This window comes from Protopterus annectens, chromosome 10.part0 (assembly GCF_019279795.1).
Source record: "Protopterus annectens isolate FY-2018-M chromosome 10.part0, PAN1.0, whole genome shotgun sequence".
NCBI classification, from domain to species: Eukaryota; Metazoa; Chordata; order Ceratodontiformes; family Protopteridae; genus Protopterus; species Protopterus annectens.
Genome location: NC_056744.1, coordinates 642,560,686 through 642,581,759, shown reverse-complemented (window position 1 = coordinate 642,581,759; position 21,074 = coordinate 642,560,686). Strand labels below are relative to the sequence as shown.

Here is a 21,074-nt window from a genome sequence, read left to right as displayed (position 1 = left end):
AACTGACAGAGGTACGTCGTGGTCTGGGCCTAAACAGGTGACACAGTATAAATGGAAATCTCGGTGTGGTATTTGGTTTCCAATGGCAAGACAATTGTTAACCTTTTCTGACATAGGTTAGAGCAAGAAAAAAGGATCCCCAATGGGGAACTTAGCTTTAGAAGACTTCAGGATGATTCAATTCGTAACGAAAAACACAAGTAGCGGCTGACCAGCACTCATGGGAACTGCTTCTGCTACGGGCTCCTCGGCAAGAAAGACTGATGTAATGGCATCAGCTGCCTGTTTTAATACCCCTGATGACCTGACGTCAGTCCTGGAGCGACAGCAACAGACGCAGAAATACTTAGTCTCGGGTATTCGGGCCGACTGAGGGCTACCTGCAGGCAGATAACCAAAGTGTGATGACTGAAACAGTGAAACACGAACATCACAATTTTACCAATACTGAGATAACCCAATTATACCTGTTAGAATCCTATACTGCACGACATTATTCCACACAAGACATTATTCCACACTAATTCTGTTAAGTGATCGAATACAGTTTTACTTGTTAGAACCTTTCATGAGCACTGCTCTAATTTAGAATATAATGTGATAGGTCTATAAATACTACATCTCACAGATGGTGTGTCTGGGCGTTTTGTCCTGCTAAGAGGGACCATTTCAACCCATTAAGTTAGCTGGCTAACATGGCTATGATTTAGCAGAAGTTTAGCCTCCTAGGGCCTACTACTGTTACACCTCTCTTACAGATGGCAGCACAAAAGTGGTTAAAAAATGGAAACGTCAAAATAATTTTCAGAACAGCTATCTGCTCACAGCCTTCACTGTATGCCAACTAATTTCCTCATACTCCCAGGATGAATCTGAAACACTTATTTGTTTAGTCCTTACATGACAGGAGAACCTTAAAGCAAGCATTTTAAAATGTATAACTTGCATTAAAAGATTTGTAAATCTTCAAAACGTTCTACATAAAGGTTAGACTAAACTAGTGGCACCCAGCTAAAAAAAATATTATATAGGCATTAGTTTTGTTGCATGTCTTTAATATCACAATTAAATGCATTTAAAATCAAGAATACCATTTAAAACAATGCAATAAATGAGCAATTCCATTTGTTAAGACATTAAACTTTTCAAGTATTTACCAAATGTGTAGTGAGAGCCTATTATACAGACAGACCATAAATTCTCTGCAAATGCCAGAGTAAGACGGAAAAGTGCAGGAAAAAGATTCTTAAAAATACAAAAGTTACGTTATTCAGAAATATTAATAGTAATGACCCTACCTGAAACTTCTTTCATTTCACAATCAGTACAATAAATCACCACAGAATTTAGGTTACTGTACCTGAACTGATCAGTGAGGGACAGTACAAGGAAGGATCTTACAATGGATTGGTGGGTATACAGCCTGTGAATGTGGTGCATACTTCTTAGTTCTCATATTCTTTCAATTCAGTTTAACTGTTTTTATAGGAATGCATTCAGTTTATACCACATTGTGCCACACATGAGCTGCACTGCAACCTTGGAGTTTAGATGAGTCAGCATACTGACCTAAGTATTAAAAGATCACATTTTCCTGGCAATTCTAAAGCTTTAAACTAAAATTAAACTGTCAGGACCGTCTCAGGAGGAATTGAACAGCCACAGATGCACTCTGAGGGTAACAAAGAGAAAAGCTGTTTACTTAAACCTTAATAAACCTTCAACACCTTGATAAAAAAAATCTTGACCATTTTCATGTTTGTCCACCTTCTTACTGATTTTTTTTTTCTTTTTTAATTCAGTAAATATAGTCTTTCACTGTTGTCACTTTTTATGTAGCAGTATGAGCTGATTTACTGGCAATTTGCCTGACTTTACTTGTGTTTGAATTTCTGGCTTGTGTCTCAAAGCAAATACTAGAGCTCTTATGGTTTTACGGTAGGGAACACGGATAAGACGGGAACACTGGTGAAACGCTTCCCTTTCGATGTTTTCAGTCAAAGGATGATCATCCTGGAAACAATTGATAGGAAAAAAAAAAACATAAATCCTTTAAGTCTAAGATTTATGAAAACTTTCTAAATAATTCTCTTCCACCCAGAAAATATGACTGAAATCTTAAATGTTCATAACATAAGGTAATAATAGTCAAGTGAATAAAACAACAGTGTGACTTTCAGCAAAAAAATGCAAAGTTGCTATTTAACCACCAAGCACTGAAATGAAGGAGAATGTAGAAATGCTTATTCAAATATATTAATTAATAGACTGAGATGAAAAAAATTACAACAACAATGAAAAACTATCACAACAGTCTATAGGGGATTCAGTGTACTGGTCGATTGCAGTGTCACTATACCGTTAACCCACTTGGGTTACTAGCATTACAATTAACTACTGCAGAAAAATACTTATGAAAGACAGCTTAAATTAAGTACAGTAGTGATTATCTATACTTGCTCAACTAGACTTCTTTTAATGCACATTTAGCTGCTTAGTCTCACTATAAGTTTACAGTGATCAATGCAGTCTCTCAAGCACACCTCAGTGGAAGATTAAAGAGTTAGTGCTCATGGCAAGGTGTAGGTGATCGATATCACACAAGCTTCATCTAGCCAGCTGCCTTATAGGTTCATAGGTTGGTACTATGCTATTGGCCCTAGGGCCTATACAAGCCTAGCCATAACAATTCCCTGGAGATTTCTTCCCACAATATTTACTTCCTTGGACTTATCTGGCTGCCCCCTGCTTAACCTTGTCCTGGTATCTTCCAATTTTGCTTAAAACTGTCTGGCCAATTCATACTTAATCATTTCTCTAGTGGTCTACCCTGCATCATCCCTTTTGTGATGGAGCACCATTTTAGTTAATGTCTGTGTCTACCCTTACAAGTATCAAGTCCAAAGGGGAAAAAGGTCACACAGGCACTATTCAGTAAAAACTGCAAGAAAGGCCCAGCCAAGTTAGTCTCTTCACTGTGTAATACCTTAAACCTCCTGTAGTGGAGGCCCATGGAATATATGCAAATAGCCCCTTAAGGGCATAAGGCGTTTCGATACTTCCTTATTATAGCGGGCCAGGCAATCGCATCTGTGGTTGGCTGCATGCCTTCATGTAATTGAAAACCGCTCTATTCATCAGTTTTGAATTTTTTGCTAGAAACAGCTTCTACATGACTTGCTTTTGTTAAAACCTCTACTTTAAAAAGTAAAGTGTAACGTCATAAAACAGAATGTAGCTTTCAGAGTCCCCTGTTAGTACTTCCTTATTATAGCGGCCCTGGCGATAGTCTGTGGTTGCCACAATAAGGAAGTACCAAATTTACTTGTGATCTTATTTTATCTTTGACAAGTGTTATAAGTTGAAACAAATACAAATAAGACGTCATAACTGCACACAATTTATGACCAGTTTTTGGACAAGTGATAAAACTGCACTAGAGCAAAGTAGTCTGAACCTCGTCTAATGGGAATTGCTGATTTTACGGCTTTTATTTAGATTCCATGGACATTTAAAAAATTCTGACAGTTAATGTTAATAACGTGATATGATGGTGTTACTAGCTTCCGCAAAATAGCTAAATGCAAACACAATCTGTAATAGAAAAAGAACCCTTTGAAAATGAGAACCTTACATTTTTTCAGTTAATCATGTTTTCCTCTACATCCCTCATTTGATTATATAATCAAATATGTACACAACCATTATGCAACTGGACAGTTTAAAATAACCTACCAAAGCAAAGTGAAATGTTAATTCGGTCCTTATTGTGGCAACCACAGATGCTATCACTGGGGCCGCTATAATAAGGAAGTACAGGCGTTTTAGCAACATGGCTTCTGAATGCCCATAGCTTTTTATTTTTCAGTACATAGATGCTATTCCTACACACTCAAATTAAGAGCAAGCGATCACATCCACTTATCCGAAATAAGCTTTCTTTATTTTCTCCATTTAAACTTTACAAACAAATGAAGATCATTACTCCAGTCTTCACACACTGCTGATCCCCCCCTCCTAAAGAAAAAGTACAGCTGCTTGAGAGTACTTGCCACAAAATATACATTTGTAAAGACACTTGCCAAAAATATCAGATGTTCAAAAAAATTACCAATATGACTCAGTCATAAGTCCATGTGAGAGTAAATGACCCGAGATGTACCTTCCTAGACTACATGAAGAAAGATATCAGGGGTTTTGGAATGTGCATCTCAGGCTGGTATGAGCCTACCACTGAGCAGCATTTTACTTTCTCCAAGGATGATGCCACAGTATGAACAAAAGATGATTGACTTTAATAATTGGCTTAGTTTCTGGTGCCATTCTAAGGGGGTGCAATATTTGTCAGCATGGAAGCAGATTGTCAGACCATGCTGCTTTGCCAGGGACTCTACCCTCTAGGCTTTCGAATATCATCTAAAAAGTACAGTTGTGTACACTTACCATAAATATTGATGTTCGAATGTATTCACTGTTGCAGTAATCACACTTTGGTATTCGGGCCGACTGAGGGCTACCCTTGGCAGGATAACCAGAGGCTTCGCACTTCTGCGTCAGTTGCTGTCGCTCCAGGACTGATGTCAGGTAGTCAGTGGTATAAAATCAGGCAGCAGAAGCCATTACATCAGTTTTTCTTGCCCCAACTGTCAGGAGTCCCCAAATAGGGAGCTAGGTTATGGTGGAAGAACACCACCAGTAGAAAGCAAATACCAAAAATTCCTTGTAAGGAGAGAGGGAGGGGGAGAGAGACAAGGGGATGGAGGGTGGGAAACCAGGACTGCAACAGTGAATACACTCAAACATCTACATTTATGGCAAGTGTACACAACTGTACTATGTTCTTCGTGTTTCACTGTTGCAGTCATCACACTTGGGTTGATTCCCAAAGCTGAAGAAAAGAGTGGAGGCAGTCAAGATGACTGGGGGCTGGCTAGGATGCCCTGCAAGACTGAGGTGGCAAAGCCTGCCCTGGATTTGGAGAAGATAAGCAGATGGTAATGCTTGGTGAAGGTATGAACAGATGTTCATGTTGCAGCCTCCAGGATGTCCCTGGTGGGGACCCCTCTGATAATAGCTGCAGAGGTGGAGGTTGCCCTGGTGGAATGCATCATTATCCCCTTTGGGGGCGGTTTTTCATGCTGTCTGTAGCAGAAATGGATGCAATGTGCTATGCATTTGGAGATTGTTTGTTTGGATATGGCATTGCCCTCTGCCCCTGCTGCGAAGCTGACTAGCAATTGGTCAGTTTTTCTAAAAGATTTAGTCCTATCCAGATAGAATCTGAGCTGTCTGTGCACATCTAGAGAGTGCAGAATCCTTTCCCCCTTGTTTTGTGGGTTAGGGAAAAAGGTGGGCAAATGAATGGATTGGTTGAGTGCCACACTGGACACCACTTTAGGCATGAAGGATGAGTTAGTCCCGACGGAGACACTGTCAGCATTGAAAAAGATGAAGGGCTCTACAACCTTGAGTGCTTGTAGCTTTGAAACTCTTCTAGCTGAAGTGATAGCCAGATGTGAGGCTGTTTTCCAAGAGAGGAATTTTAACTCTGCTGAAGCTGCAGGCTCAAAAGGGGGATAGGGTGAGCTTTTCCAACACAAAGTTAAGGTCCCAAGCTGGGGTAGGAGCTCTTCTGGGTGGCCTTAAGTTGTTAGCCCCTCTTTGGAACTGTTTGATGAGAGGGTGTGAGAAGAGAGGTGGCTCTGTGCTGTAATGAGCAGAGATGGCAGAGGGGTGAATTTTATTAGAAGAGAAGGATACACCCCTGTGTAGTAGGTCTGCTAGATAATCCAGGATGAAAAGTAGGGACGGCTGTGCTGTTTCAGCTCCCATAGCCTGCATTCAGATGCAAAACCTTTTCCACTTGTCAGCATAAGATTTTCAAGTGCTGTGGCATCTGGCCTCACGTATAACATCCAGGACATGTTTGCTTAGGCTGGCAGTTGGAGGAGAGGTCAGGGAATAGGCCAGGCTGCCAGGTTCAGGGTCTGCAATTGTGGATGCATGAATTCTCCATTCTTCTGGGTCAGGAGAGTTGGAATCTGAGGTAGGTGCCATGGTGGCAGGGGTGATGGGCTACGCAGCAGTGGGTACCAGTGCTGGTATGGCCAATCAAGATTGCCCTTGGTTTTTCCTCCCTTATTTTGAGCAGTACCCATGAAATGAGTGGTAGAGGGGGAAATGCAAAGATCGAAAGATTTACCCATAGGAAGGATAGAGCATCCACATTCCAGGCCTTGCTGTGAGGTTCCCTGGTGCAGAATTTGCTGAGCTGATGATTGGAGTGGGAGGCAAAGAGATCCACTTTCGGGGTGCCCCATTTCTGGGTTACAAGGTTGAAGGTTCTGTGGTCTAGCTGCCGCTCATGTGGATCTTGCAGGTTTCTGCTTAGGTTGTCTGCCAGAGAGTTTAGGGAGCCTGGCAGGAATTGTGCTAGCAGGTGTATTTGCATGGCAGAAGCCGTGTGCCAAACGGTCATGGCGAGCCTGCAGGGAGGATAAGAGTGTCTCTCCCTGCTTGTTGATATACCACATCACTGTGGTGTTGTCTGTTCTGATCACTAGAGGCCCCAGGGAGAGTAGGGGTCTGAAAGCTGTCAGGGCATGTTGAACAGCTAGCATCTCTTTTTGGTTGATGTGCAGATGTATTTGATTTGCTCCAATGGCCCTGAATGCACCTGCTATCCAGGTGTGCACCCCAGGCATAGTCTGATAGTCTGTGGTGAGGGTCTGGGCAGTATGGGGTTGTGAGAAGGGAAGTCCCTTGTTGTGGTTGCATACTGCTGCCCACCAAAGAAAATCTTTCCTTAGACAGGGTATCATCGGTATGACAAGTTTCCAGGTCGAGTGTTGACACCAAAGGCTTTTTAGGTACCATTGTAATTTCCTCATATGCAATCTGGCATATGGAATGAATAGAATGCAGGAGGCCATGAATCACAGAGTTTGTGGATAACTGGGTTCTGGTGGCTAATTGAGAGAAGTAGCCTGTCAGGCAGCCTTGTTTTTCTGGAGTACGGAATGCCATCTGGGATGCTGTGTCCAGGCTTGCTCCGAGGAATAAAATGTTTTTGTGTGTGGGAAATAGTTTTGATTTCTTTTCATTGATGGTATACCCCAGGGAGGTCAGGAGGTCCTTTACAAAGGTCAGGTACTTAACAGCTTTTCCTGACTGTCTGCCTGAATCAGGCAATCATCTAAGTAGGGGGTAAATTTGAAGATTTCTTTGTCTGCAAAAAAACAATGGCTGGAGCCAGACATTTTGTGAAAACTCTGGGAGAAGTGGATAAGCCAAAGGAAAGCGCAGAGAACTGAAAGTGCATAGATCCTGCCCTGAAACAGATATTTCCTGCAAGATTCCCTGATTGGGATGTGTAGGTAGGCCTCTGAGGTCTAGGGTGGCTAACCAAGGATCCTTGGAAAGCATAGGAAGAAGCTGCTGGAGGGTGAGCATTTTGAATTTTGGTATCACCAGAAAGGTGTTTAGAATGGATGGATCGAGGATTGGGCACCAGGTGCCCTCTTTTCTGGGTACCAGGAAGAGTCTGGAATGGAAACCTTGGCCTATCTGGTCTGCAGGAACATGCTGTATTGCCCTCTTGGAGAGCAGGGAACGGACTTGCTTTTTTGCCTCTGCCCACTGATTTGGAGGAAGATCTGGGAACCCTTTTGGGGTTGGCAGAGTGTGGAAATAAAATTTGTATCCCTGGGACACTATGTTGAGGACCCATTGGTTGTTGGCAATAGAGGCCCAGTTGTTTGCATGGAAGGAACATTTTCCTTCTAAGGGAACAAGCCGGTAGGCAGAGGTAAGGGGTGGAGGTGTAAAGTCATTGTGAGTTCTTACCATAATGGGGTGGCTTAGCACTTCTGTTTTTGAAAAGGAGGAACTCCATTGCTTAGATCTCTGCATTCCCTGGGACTGCTGTCTGGGGGATCTGCTTCCCCTGGATCTTGGCTGAGCTGGCCTGGAGGAGGCCGGAAAGGGGTCGATATTATATGCGCAAATGCTTAGGTTGTCGAGTACAACATGATCGACACCTATTCAGCGAACGCACAAGTCAGCGAAACCTCACAACGCAGAAAAACACATCACCGAATACGTTTACTTGGCCAACACCGTTCCACCTACTAACGAAAACAAAACACACTTCCCACTACACCGCTCGCTACATACTACCCACCCAAACAAAATAAATAAACCACATACATACACTAACCTAAACCCTACTTCTAAACCTACACTAATCCTTACATACATTACTTTCTATGCACTTACCTTAACCCGCACCCTAACCCTAAGGTCTGTAACTATCACACACTTACCTTACGGAGCTACACTGCAAAAGGGCTGACTATGCCGAATCGGGATTTCAAATTTCAGTTTCCAGCGTTCGGTGTACTCGCGGTTCACTTATTATGTGTCGATCATGCCGTATTAGACAACCTAAGCATTTGCACTTACGATATAGACCCGCCGGAAAGGACCAGTGCTTGGAGGGGCAATGCTTACTGAACCTCGGAGGCTGGACCTGTAAAAAGTCTAACAGTCTGCACAGATTTAGCTTTTTCTTCCATCTTTTTTAAGACCTCTTCTGCCTTGGTGCCAAACAAATTGTCTTTGTTCAAAGGTGCGTCCAATAATTTTGATTTGACATGGTCTGACAAGGTCTGTTCCTTAAGCCAAGCATGCCTTCTAAGGACAGAACCAGTGACTGCTGCCCTGCAAGATGCTTCTAGGGCGTCAAAGCTACATTGCAAGGTGTGCTTGGTAACTTGGCTTGCAGAATGCATAAGCTCTTACAATTCTTTATTTTCTGCACAAGCAGGAAAGGAAGATATTTTTTGTTTGAGGAGTTCCACGGTATGCTGCTGCTATTTCAGCATGTGGAACTGACAATTTAGTGCTCTAATAGCAAGAGTTGCAGAGGTGTATACTTTTTTTTTACCCCATCTGTCTAAAGTTCGGGAATCCCTATCTGAGGGAGTGGGATTCTTAGCTGAGGTTGCTTTAATTCCTTTAGGTCCTTGGGAGATTACCTCTGGGTCAGCACTAGGATTTTTGAAAAAGGAACTTGAGAGTCAGGGGCTCTGTAGTACCGGTCAGGTTTCCTGGGAGCAGGAGGAAGGGTGTCAGGAGTCAAACTGGATTCCATAAAAACAACATCCAGGACAGGAGGAAAGGCTAAAGGTCTGTGCTGTGGTAAATCAGAGTCTCTTTTTTGACTGAGGATAGTCCTGACATTCCCATTGGAAACGCTCCCTTAAAGTATGTAGGGTTTCACCAAATGAAAAATCGGGAGGAGAGGCAGAAGGAATGGATTCCTCTGCATCAGAATCCTTGTAAGCAGAAAGGGGTTGCATGTCTTCATATTCAGAAACCTCAGAGTCATCGGACTCCTGTTCAGATAAAACTACTGGGGACAAGTCTCTTTCTTCTTTTGGAAGGTCTTCCACGATTTTAAGCATTTGAGATTCAGGCATGGAAGCAGTTGCCTGAGCTTGGGTTGTCGTCTTTTTTTTTTAAGCGTAGTTCATACCCTGGGCATTAGAAACTTGGTGGTTTTAGAAAGAACTGAAGATGTGAAAGAAGTCATCAGTTTGCATCGAGTATCGGTAGTGTGAAGAACTTCCTCAGAAGCCAGTGCCTGCTCAGTGGCTCCGGACCCATCCGAGGTAGAAACATCTGCAGGATCCTTAGTCGAAGAAGAGTCTCATAGCATACCGGACTCCAAACGGGTCTCGGTAGTGGCCTGTGAATCCACAGAAGAGGGTATCAGGGGCTGCGAAGTGCCTCACGAAGGACCAGAGAATTGACGACTAGCTTAACAGATGCGTCGTCGGCAGTTTGGACCTGTGCGGTCTGTCTGTCTTTATCCTTACGTTTTTTTCGGAAGATTGGTAGTCTGATGGCTTACCGAAGCCACAGAGGACCGAGAGCAAAAATATTTAGCTACAATAAGGGCCTGACAACTTATAGTTCTGGTGTTGAACAAAGCACAAAAGCGACAGCAAGGGTTGTCGTGGTCTGGGCCTAAACAGGTGACGCAGTAAGAATGGAAGTCTTGGTGTGGTATTTGCTTTCCAGACGAGACCATTGTTAACTTTCTGACATCAGTTAGAGCAAGAAAAAAGAATCCCCAACAGGGTACTTAGCTTTAGAAGACTTCTTCAAATCGGAAATGAAAACTCAGGTAGCGGCCAACCGGCACTTGTGCGAACTGCTTCTGCTTCAGGCTCCTCGGCAAAAAAGACTGATGTAATGGCATCGGCTGCCTGATATTTATACCACTGACCACCAGACGTCAGTCCTGGAGCGACAGCAACCAACGCAGAAATACCAAGCCTCTCATATTCGGGCCGACTTGAGGGCTACCCCTGGCAGGATAACTCAAGTGTGATGACTGCAACAGTGAAACACTAAAAACATCATTGTCTTCTCCCATAATGCTTTTTTCAGGCAATGCCAAACTGAAGGGACTTCTGACATAGCAAATCAAAACAAAGAAAATCTAAAGGTATTACTGCTCAATACTAGGAGTCTAAACAAAAAACTCCACTTCCTGGAAGCTCTCTTTACCCTAGAGAATGCTGATGTCTGTGCAGTCTCAGAGACATGGTTTAAAGCTGCAGACAGCACACCAACAGTTGTGTCTTTCAGCTTTTCCTGGTTAGGGGTCGCCACAGTGGAACTCCAGTCTGCTAATGATTGGCAGTAAATTTTTACATGCCGAGTTGCTGGCCCTGACGCACAATCTTCAACGAAGGTACACCCATTCACGCATGTCTCTACACAAAAGACGCTCTAGCTGAGAATCGAACAGAACGACTTACTGCGAGGCGACAACGCTACCGCAGCACCACCACACACCAACAGTGCAGGGTTATAATGCCTTCCACACATTTAGACTAGCTACTTCATAGACAAGGACTAAAGATGGAGGTGTCTCTATTTACATCAAAAATGTACTTCAGGGCTGGTCAGACAGGACAATGGACTTGAGCTGCTCCATGTTCATATCACCATAGGTAAAATCCAATATCACTTCCTTGCAAGCTATAGGTCCCCCCTCTATGACCCAGGAAACCCATACCATGTATTTAAACTTAATAGAAACACTAACCATCCAACCCAATATCATATTCGTGGATGACTAACTACCCCACTATTAAATGGGAATCCTATATGACATCAAACTTACATGCACAGAGATTCCTGGATTTTGTAAACAGAAACTCCTTGGACCAGACAGTCAATACACTAACCAGGGGTGCAACCATACTGGATCTGGTCCTCACTAATATCGAAGAGTGCTGTACACCCCCTACAGTAATGCCTTCCCTGGTAAGGTCAAACCACAAAATGGTCTCCTTTAAAGTTAAAAAAAAAGCCTGGACCCCCAGCTAAACCTGGGATATTCAGGAACTATTCTAAGGCTAACCTCCTGCTATTAAGTGGGAACCTGGCAAAATTTAAAGCCCCTATAAACCCTGAGAACACTTCTGCCTATGCAGAACTGTTTACAGAAACCCTGTACAAGCATGTTAATGGATGTATAGAAGCAGCTGTACCCACCAGGAAGAAGTACAGAACTAACTCAAAAACCAAGCCACCCTGGTGGAATCACAAAATCAATTGGATGTATAACAGGAGGAATAAAATCATGGCAAAAATTAGGAGGTACAGCACCCAGCAGGACAAAAGCACTCTAATTTAACAAACAATTCAGAGGACAAATAAAGTCTAGCAAGGCCATACTTAAGGCAAGTTTGGCCTCCCAGGCTAAGGACAACCACAAAGTATTCTTTAGCTATGCCCACAACCTCAAAGGCAATACACAATTGTGTGCAGAGCTCATTGTAAATGGAGCCATCTATACTGAGCCAGAAGATATAGCAAACCTCCTGGCTGATAAATTCAGCTCCAACTGCACTCCCCTCTCTCCCTCCACCTTCCCTCAGGAAATATCAAATACAACTCCCCCTACTATCACTAGGGAACAGGTCCTTAATGCTCTAAGACCAAGAACACTGCATCAATGGGCCCAGACAGTATCCCAGGATGCCTTCTAAATAGCATGAAACATGACCTATCAGGGCCTCTGGAATTACTATTTAATTGTAGCCTCCAAACAGGCTTCTTGAACGGAGAAAGACAACAGTCACCCCTCTGCACAAAGGTAGGCTATCTACAGACCCTGGAAACTACAGATCCACAAATCTCGCTAGTCTTGCATGTAAAAGCATGGAAAGAATTATCATGGAGATAATCAATAGAGATATAGTAAACCTCCAGACACTGGACCCAACCCAGTTTGGTTTCGAAAAGGGCAGATCATACCTACTCAACCTGGTGGACTTCTTTGAGAAGGTCACCAAAGCAATGGAGGAGTGCAAAATCGTTCACACTGCCTACCTTGACCTGGCCAAGGCATTTGATACAATACCCCACTCGGGTATTGCTGAGAAACTCAAGAGGTTAGGTACAAACCCGTATGTCAGGGTCCCCTTCGAATGGCTGACATTTCAAAATGTCGACATTCATATGGCCAAGACCATATGATTGACATTTGAAATCTTGACCATGGGGAACCGACATCATGCTACAGTGCAGAATGGAAAGATTTCCACTTCCGCACTGTAATGCGATCTTGGAGTTGGTATATTTAAGTTCCCAGGTGTGTGGGGGTGCAAGGGGGGGGCGAAGCCCTCCTGCTAGCAATGTTAAGGCAAGTGTTTTTTTTGTGTTATGTGTTGTACTTGTATGGTCGAGATTTCCAATGTCTACCATATGGTCTCGGCCATATGAATTTCGACATTTTGAAATTTCGGCCATATCAAGTAGACCCGTATGTCACCCAGTGGATAGCCTACTGACACACAGACAGGACCAAGGAAGTTAGAATTGGGGAGTCCACCTCTACAAAGAGGCCAGTCACAAGTGGAGACCCTCAAGGATCAGTCCTTGGACTGCTCCTTTTTGGCATTTACTTCTCAGAAGTCAAGGCCAATGTCAGTGGTCTCTGGCTGACTACATTTGCAAATGATTGCAAATTAGGAGAGGTCACTGAATCTCACACAGACAAATGTTCTCCAGGTGGGGCTGACACTGACACAGCAAACCAGTGTCAGCATCATGGCCTAAAACTAAATGCCAAGAAATACATAATAGTATCCTTTGGGAAGTCATCCATCCCTGGTAACCATCATATTAATCACACAACCCTTAGAGTTGACCCAGTAGTCAGGGACTTGGGGACACCGATAGTAATCTAGCCTTTGGTCGTCACACGTCTACAGTGGTGAGGAAATAATTCTATGTTGCGCAACTTATAAACAAAGGTATGGCATCCAAGTCCATGGAAGTCATTGTTCCATTGTATTCAGCATTCAGACCTATCACTGAGTACAATGCCCCTTTTGGTATGTATCTAACCAGGCATATCCAACAACCGGAATGTCCACAGAGGTTCCTCACTAAAAGAATACAGGGCATAAGTAAAATGTCCTGTGCAGACCACCTCAAGGCCCTATCCCTGTATTCTGTCTCCTACAGGCTTTTGAGGTGAGATCTACACCTAGCATACAGGACATTGTCAGACCCCACTCTGATGGACCTCCTGCATATCCACAAAACAAACACTACCAGAATTATCCATTCTAAAGACTTAAACCTTGCCTTTGTTATAAACAGGACCTGTTGGAGAGATAGGTATAGATCACAGAGACTACCCCATCTATGGAACAGGCTCCCCATCCATGTGAAGCAGAGTTCCTCCCTAATCCAATTCAAGTGCAGCTTGGAAAACTGGATGGGAAACCAGAAATTCATCCCTTGTTTGGCACCTAGGTCTCTGATGCAAACAGGTCACCTGTAAATGGTTCATCTCCCAGGCCCACGCTTACACTTATCAAGGGTATCAGAACTAGTCACATATTTGGGATGCATGGCTAGGCTTAAAAAAGCCCTTGTGTTCGTTAGCCTAGTAAACACCTATGAAAATGATAGGATCACTGCTGTAGTAAATAAATAGTTACATGACTGTTGCACATTGAAGGCAGTCTTCTGCTTAGATTTTTTTTTTGGCAGGGGGATATCCAAGGGACCTGAAACATGCAATTTCATATATTAGCTGTTAGAAGTCATACTGGCTATAAAAGAATGCATCTCACTCCCTTCATTAACATTTGGGGCCACTTTAACGACAACTGCTCTAATAGAAGACTAAATGAACATTTCTAAGAACACATACAACAACATACAATTTTAATAAGTTCCTTTGTAGATGATAATTGAGAGATTACTGAAAATGCCAGATGTGTTTTCTTAATTTAAAAATGTAAACCGTTGTGGATTTTATTAGATGTGTAACTCTTTTTTTTTTCTTTTTTAATAACATATTTATCTTCTGCTGTCACGTTCGTTTCCTTGACAGGCTGCTTCACCTCACCAAACAAACGGAACTAAATATGCATTGTAGGAGCCAGATTTAAAAGAGAAGACAGAATCCGATTCTATTTCTGTGTAAACGTCTATCCTTTGTACAGTTCACTGAACCAAAATTGATGCTGTTCTTTTATTTTTTTTTTTGTCCACTACAGTTATTTGTAGAAAGAAATCCTCTCTAACTTCAGGAGTATACTGAATGAGATCTAGTGCTATACCTTTTCTGTTTGTCAAGGACTACTGTTTGGACTTTCTCATTCAGTATAGTATACTCCTTACTTACGGAGAAAGTTCTAGAACAATGCCTTCTAGATTATATACATGATGGACTAGGTTTTTGTCTTTAGGCTTCAGTCAGCTGCAATAAATTATTGAAAATAACAGATGCAGTAAGTTTTATTCTCTGTCATTAGTATTAGCAATACAAAACCTATTTTATTAATGAAAGGTATCCTCACAGCATTAGTGTGACCATTTTGAAGGGAGTGTGCTTAGCTAACAGCTATTAAAATTTAATGTTGGTTAGCTCATTGAAGGTGTTCAATAACAGACATCTGATTAATAACCTGACTGGTCCCAGTGTACACAGTTAAATTAGGAAAGGGGTACTTGTCATTGGAGAGGTATCAATAGTCTCACCTAGTAAAGAGAGAGAGTGCATATGAGAAAATATTTAGGTTATATCTCATTTACTACTGGCAAGACTGCACTAGCAGTAACTAGGCTCAGACGGAGATGGACAAAATCCTTAGAGCTGGTGACTAACCTGTATTATGGCTGATAGCATATGGCTTATTTGGGTATGCCTGAATCTGGCAGACTTCTTTGAAAGGTCACTAAGGCAATGGATGAGGGGTAAACTGTATATACTGCTTGCCTATATCTGGCTATAGCATTTGATACAATACCCCACTTGGGCATTGTCAACAAACTTGAAGAACTAGCTATAAACCCATTTGTAACAGTTTAGAAAACAAACCTTCAGCAGACCATCACGGCACAACTGTTACAAACACAAATTTAATAGATGAAGTGGTTAAAATGCAGAAATAAAATCTGTTCCGATAAGCACTTTCGGCTAATATAGCCTTCTTCAGATCATATTTAGGTCCTGCTACAAATTTATTTAAAATCCAAATGGCCAATCACAAATGTAGGGTGGAACCACTTTTGAAAATGCAAACTCCTGATCGTAGCATTGGTCGAAGGCATAGCGGCCAATTACAGTTCTAAAATCTAGCCAAAGCCAGTGGTAAGGCACTCAGTCAAGGGTTTCTTATTGAATAGGTTTCTTAGTTTAGGCCAATTGTTTTCTTGTTTGTTTACACTTATGCAAACAAGTTGCTGTGGTTGTCATTGGACCCAATCATCCTCGTGTAGCTGATTACCGTGGCGACAAAGAAGGATCCGTAAAATACAGTTAGTATTTTGAAAATGGTAGAAGCGGCAAGTAAAACTGTTAAGATGTCTAAAACAGCAGTAAATAAAAGTCCCAGCATCATAGCAAATGAACTTTCATTTCCTCTTCATCTTCAGAGCAAGACAGCCAATTGGAAATGAAGAATATAAGTAAGCCTTTAAATTACATTAAATTATATCAGGCGCTTCACCATTAGAAGCAATCAATGGCTTTATAATGTATAGCAATGAAGCTGCAGCCTTTAAATTTAAAGAAATTATTGATCTAGAGAACATTCTAAAAATTTCTGTTAGTTCTCTCAAAAGCTCTTCATTCTCACAGGAACCCATGGAACCATGTGTGTGTTGATAAATGCATCACTAAAAGCTGCATTTCAAGTTCTCACTAGAACTAGATAAATATTGAGGTGGCAATAGTGAAACTATTGTGGTGTACTAACAGACAGAAGGTGTGGATCGCAACACAAGTGTAAAGGAATCTTAAATTCCTTGGAGCCAAGTCAACAATCCAAAATAGGTTGTGTGGGCATGACTTCTTCACCCAATCATATCAGATACCTCAAGGTTTAAACCAATCAATAACTTTGACAGGAATAGAGGACTGTAGGGTTACAACCTTAATCTTTGAAAGGATAAACTCTCATAGTGACAAACATTATAACTTATAACTCCTTTCAATACAAAATGAAAAGCTATGTGCAAGAATTTTAGAAAAAACATGCACCAGACATGTTGAAGCGATCGGCACACACATGGTTGCACAAGGGATCTAACTCAGACATACAGGCAATTAATTAGTTCCATCTAGCTAAAAAGCAAGTAGGTCAGTTGTTACAAGCTGATGATACTGATTTCACTAAAACAAATAGAAAGGGGAATATTATTCCACATTAATGTTAGAGATAATCAATAGGAGTCAAGAGACCAACAGCGGACGTGATACGGAGGCAAAATGTCTCCACCAGCCAATGCCAACACACATGGTTCCATGGGGTCCTATGAGAACGAAGAGCTTTTGAGAGAACAGCAATTTTTAGATTGTTCTCTAGATCAATAAAGTTTAAAGGCTGCAGCTTCATTGCCATAAGCCACTGATTGCTTCTAATGGCGAAGCCCCTGATATGATTTCCACCCTACATTGGTGATTGGTCATTTGGATTTTAAATAGAATTTGTAGCAGGACCTAAATATGATCTGAAGGCGGCTATATTAGCCAAAAACACTTGTCGGAATGGATTTTATTCCTGCATTTTAACAGCGTCATCTATTAAATTTGTGTTTTTAAACAGTTGTGCCGTGTCTGTATGTCCTCCCTGCAGTTGGGTAGCGTTCGAAAGACATGCGTGCGTAAATGGGCAAGCCTTCATTGAAGGTTGGGCGTCGAGCTGGCACCTCAGAGTTTCGTAAAAATCTACTGCCAATCATTAGCGGACCAGAGTTCTGCTGTGGCGACCCCTTACTGGGAAAAAGCCGAAAGACAAACAGTTGTGCCATGGTGGTCTACTGAAGGTTTTTTCGTAGCTTGTTTTATTTCCATCGGCAGCTTCAGCAGTGATAGCAGTGTTCATTTTATTTGTCCTTTTATAACAGTTTGGATAGCTAGCTAGCTCACTGATAGGACCCTGAAAGCTAGAATAGGCGAGGTCGACTATACAAAGAGGCCTGCCACCAGCGGAGCCCTTCTACTTCTCAGATGTCATAATCTGTCATAATCAATGTTAAAGGACTCTACAATCATCTGCAAACTTGGTTAGTCAAACTGGCAGCAGTCACTGAATCCACGCCCCCCCCCCCCCCCCCCGGAAAACAAAATCCCCCTTCAGGAAAGTCTAACACAGACAAATGCTAGGTGCCAAAGCCAATAAATGCATTACAGTACTTTCTGGGAAGTCTGCCATTCTGGGTAACTATGCCATCAAGAAAACACCCTTAAAAGTTGATTTACTAATTAGGGATCTGGAAACTCATGTAGATAGTAACCTAGCATTCGATCAACATGTTCACATTAGTAAGAAAAATCTTCTGTGTTACTCAACTTATAAAGTCATGGCATCTAGGTCCAGAGAGGTCATCATACCACTGTACTTGGCCCAATGCCCCCTTTGGTATGTACCTAACCAGACACATGCAGCAACTGGAATGTTCACAAAGGTTCCTTACAAAAAGAATACAAGTAAACAAAATGTTTTATTCTGATCACTTCAAAGCCCGTTTCTTTACTCGGTAACATAGAGACTTCTGAGAGGTGATTATCGAGCATACAACCCTGTTTTGATGGACCTTTTGCACATTTGCAAAACAAACAGCATTAGAACTACTAACTAGATTAAATTACCTAAATTTTGCTTGCAACATAAATAGGACATGTTGGACAGACATTTCTCAAAGAATTCCAATTCTCTAGAACAGGCACCCATCCATGTCAGTTCCTCCTTATCCCTTTAAACAGAGAATTCCAATTCTCTGGAACAGGCACCCCCCATCCATGTCAGTTCCTCCTTATCCCTTTAAGCACAACTTGGACCAATGGATGGATAACTGGAAATTTACCCATGGTCTGGCGCCTATGTCTCTGGTGGACAGAGGTAGTCAGTAAATAATCCCTCACATAAATCAAATTTGTATGTCACATTTGGGTAGCATGGCTAGACTTAGGGCTCTAGTGGTAATTAGCCTAGTATACACTTATGAATCTGTTGGTCATAACCCAAGACAGCAGCATGCATTTGCTGTAAACTCTTAAAGCGAATTATCCCCTTGCATACATATTTGGTGGCAGTGGTATGAAGTTTGGTTCCATAACATCTACATCTCACATCTGGTGACACCGGTGGAATGCACACATACAAATACCCATACACACAATTGTATATCAAATAGCAGCACAATGGAAGCAGGGGTGACTTTGGCATACAAAGTATTTTGCATTCTTTAACACATTGTGAAGATAAGTCTCTCTTAAATTACTTTGCCAGTTTAAAATTTTCCAGCAGCATTTACTAGAATATATTAACATTTTTTTTTCAGGTACAGTTTGAAAAAAAAAAATACTTTGTCAAAAACATTTCAGGAATCCATGAGCATTCCTATCAAAATCTTCAGGTGGCAAGGGTTGTAATTAGTCAGTAAAAAACAAACTAGTTAGATGAAAAGAAAAGGTCTCAAAAAAAAAAGAGTCAGAATAGAACAAGGACTTATGCTTCAGGTAAATGCAGACACCCTTTTACTGACTAAATACTTTTGCAAAATTTTCAGGGAAAAAAAAAATACTTCTCATAATTCAGAAAGCAGAAACCCTCTGAGTTGAACTTCTGAAATAAATCTAGTCTTCTACAAATCAGAAGAAAATGTCTGTGGCTGTCTGTATTATGCAGCAGCCAATCTGGACTCCCCTGGCCTGCCATCTAATTTAGTCACACCTCTCAACTTCTTTGCTCAAACATTCTGGATTTAGGCCCAAAATCAGGGACCCGTTTTAAATACTACACTAATCCACTTAAAAAGTTAATTGAACAGATTTTGTTAACAACCTGCATCTTTTAAACAGCTAGCATTAAACTCTAATGATTGGCATTACTGACCAACTGTCATCTTCAGTGATTCATCAAGGGAAAAATATGAGACGGGTCAAAACTAGAAGACAAAATTATAGAGACAGTTGAAAGGTATGTTTACAACTCCAAGAATCCCCCCCCTCCCCCGAATTGTTTTTGAGCCAGCCTGCACAGCAGGCTTACACATCCAAGGACAGTGCTATACCAACTTTTCTTTAGAACTGATACACAGCACAGAAAATACAAGGAAAAAAATTCTGAGCGGAGCTGCTGTATGTGAATTATGTTCAACTACATGCTATAAGTACATACTCAGTTACAAGACAGGGAGGGGTACGACAGGCCTCAAACATTTGTAAGGCATTAAAATGTAGCTCATTAAATATAACCTGTCTTTGAAAAAACACCTCAGATGAACGTGGATGAATTAGTATGTAGAAAGTACACCACCACACGTGCAAACACATGCGTATCACATACCTCAAGTTCTAGAGCTTCAGCTAATAGCTTTCGGGCACTGCTTCTAAGGCTTTCCGTTTTAGTATCACTCCTCACTTCTATGTTGGACTTGTTTGCATTTTCCTTAATGAACGTCTTCCACTGTTTGAAGACTTCTTTTGCTAGAGCAGCAACTTCAGTATCTGAATGCTTACGCATTTTATTCACAGCATGACCTGTAATTAAGAAATAAAGTATTATAAGTAAAACACAATAAATAGGAGAACCAAACAAATATATACTCAAAGAGATGCCAGTTCACAAAAAATCTGAATCTCAGAGTTAGATTTTAAATGAGAGAGTTCATAAATATCTACAACTTTTTAATCACTTTTTTGCTTCCTCCTCAAAGAGCCTCTTCCACCAACCTTAGATGCAGCCTTTAGCAATCAGCTTCTTTCTGCTTATTCGCTACCCTTAAGGAAGGGAATAGGTATGTGAGAAATATCAAACCAGCAGCAGTTTTCCCTTTAATCTAACCTCTTTATATACATGTAATTATAAATAAGGGGAAATGAGAGATTGCATCGACAACTCCATGAATCCGTACTCAAATTGCTACACTGAAAATTACAGAAACACAGGCCCTGGTCAAAACCTAGGAGACAGCACCATATTTCAAGTAGGACTCTGACCCAGATCCTCCCTCATGTTTTTTTTTTAATGTATTTTACAATTAAGTCAGTGGTTTGGAACTCTGTCACTATGACAACTGCAAGAGGACCAGCATACTCAGCACAGGGACATGATCTCCAAAACAAGCAGAAAGGTGCTCAGTCACTCAGTGCAGCTAGATATGTAGTGTGATAATTTCCCTTAACTAAAATTATACTGGTTTGAGGGCTGCAAGTGTATAATCCCTGCATTAATTTAGTGAAGGAGCTGAGAATTGCCCAAGGTTTCTGAAACTTCATCTCTCCCTCAAGCACGTGATTTACACACAAAGAGAAAGAATGAAGCTCAATTATACATTTACATTTTAACTATTTAACTGGATGATTTGAAGATCTTTTCACCCAAGAACAAGGATCAATATGTCATTCATACAAAATTAAGTACAAGAATACCTTCCTCCTGCCAATACAACACACAAGTTATAAAAGAGAAAGGAAAAGTACCTCAGCAAATTCCACGAGCCAAGATATAAAAACTGATAAT

At 41.5% G+C, this 21,074-nt stretch overlaps 1 protein-coding gene across 1 annotated transcript in view; it reads right to left on the bottom strand.

Annotated features, from left to right (window-relative positions):
- Positions 1–1,034: 1,034 nt before the first annotated feature.
- TCEANC2 (transcription elongation factor A N-terminal and central domain containing 2) overlaps positions 1,035–21,074 on the bottom strand; it is a 106,206-nt gene continuing 86,166 nt past the window's right edge. Inside the window, exons 3-4 of the mRNA XM_044085484.1 lie at positions 19,899–20,092; positions 1,035–2,013 (exon numbers count right to left, since the gene is read on the bottom strand). Of these exons, the coding sequence (XP_043941419.1) occupies positions 1,825–2,013; positions 19,899–20,092 (383 nt within the window). The 3' untranslated portion in view covers positions 1,035–1,824. The remainder of the gene's footprint in view (positions 2,014–19,898; positions 20,093–21,074) is intronic.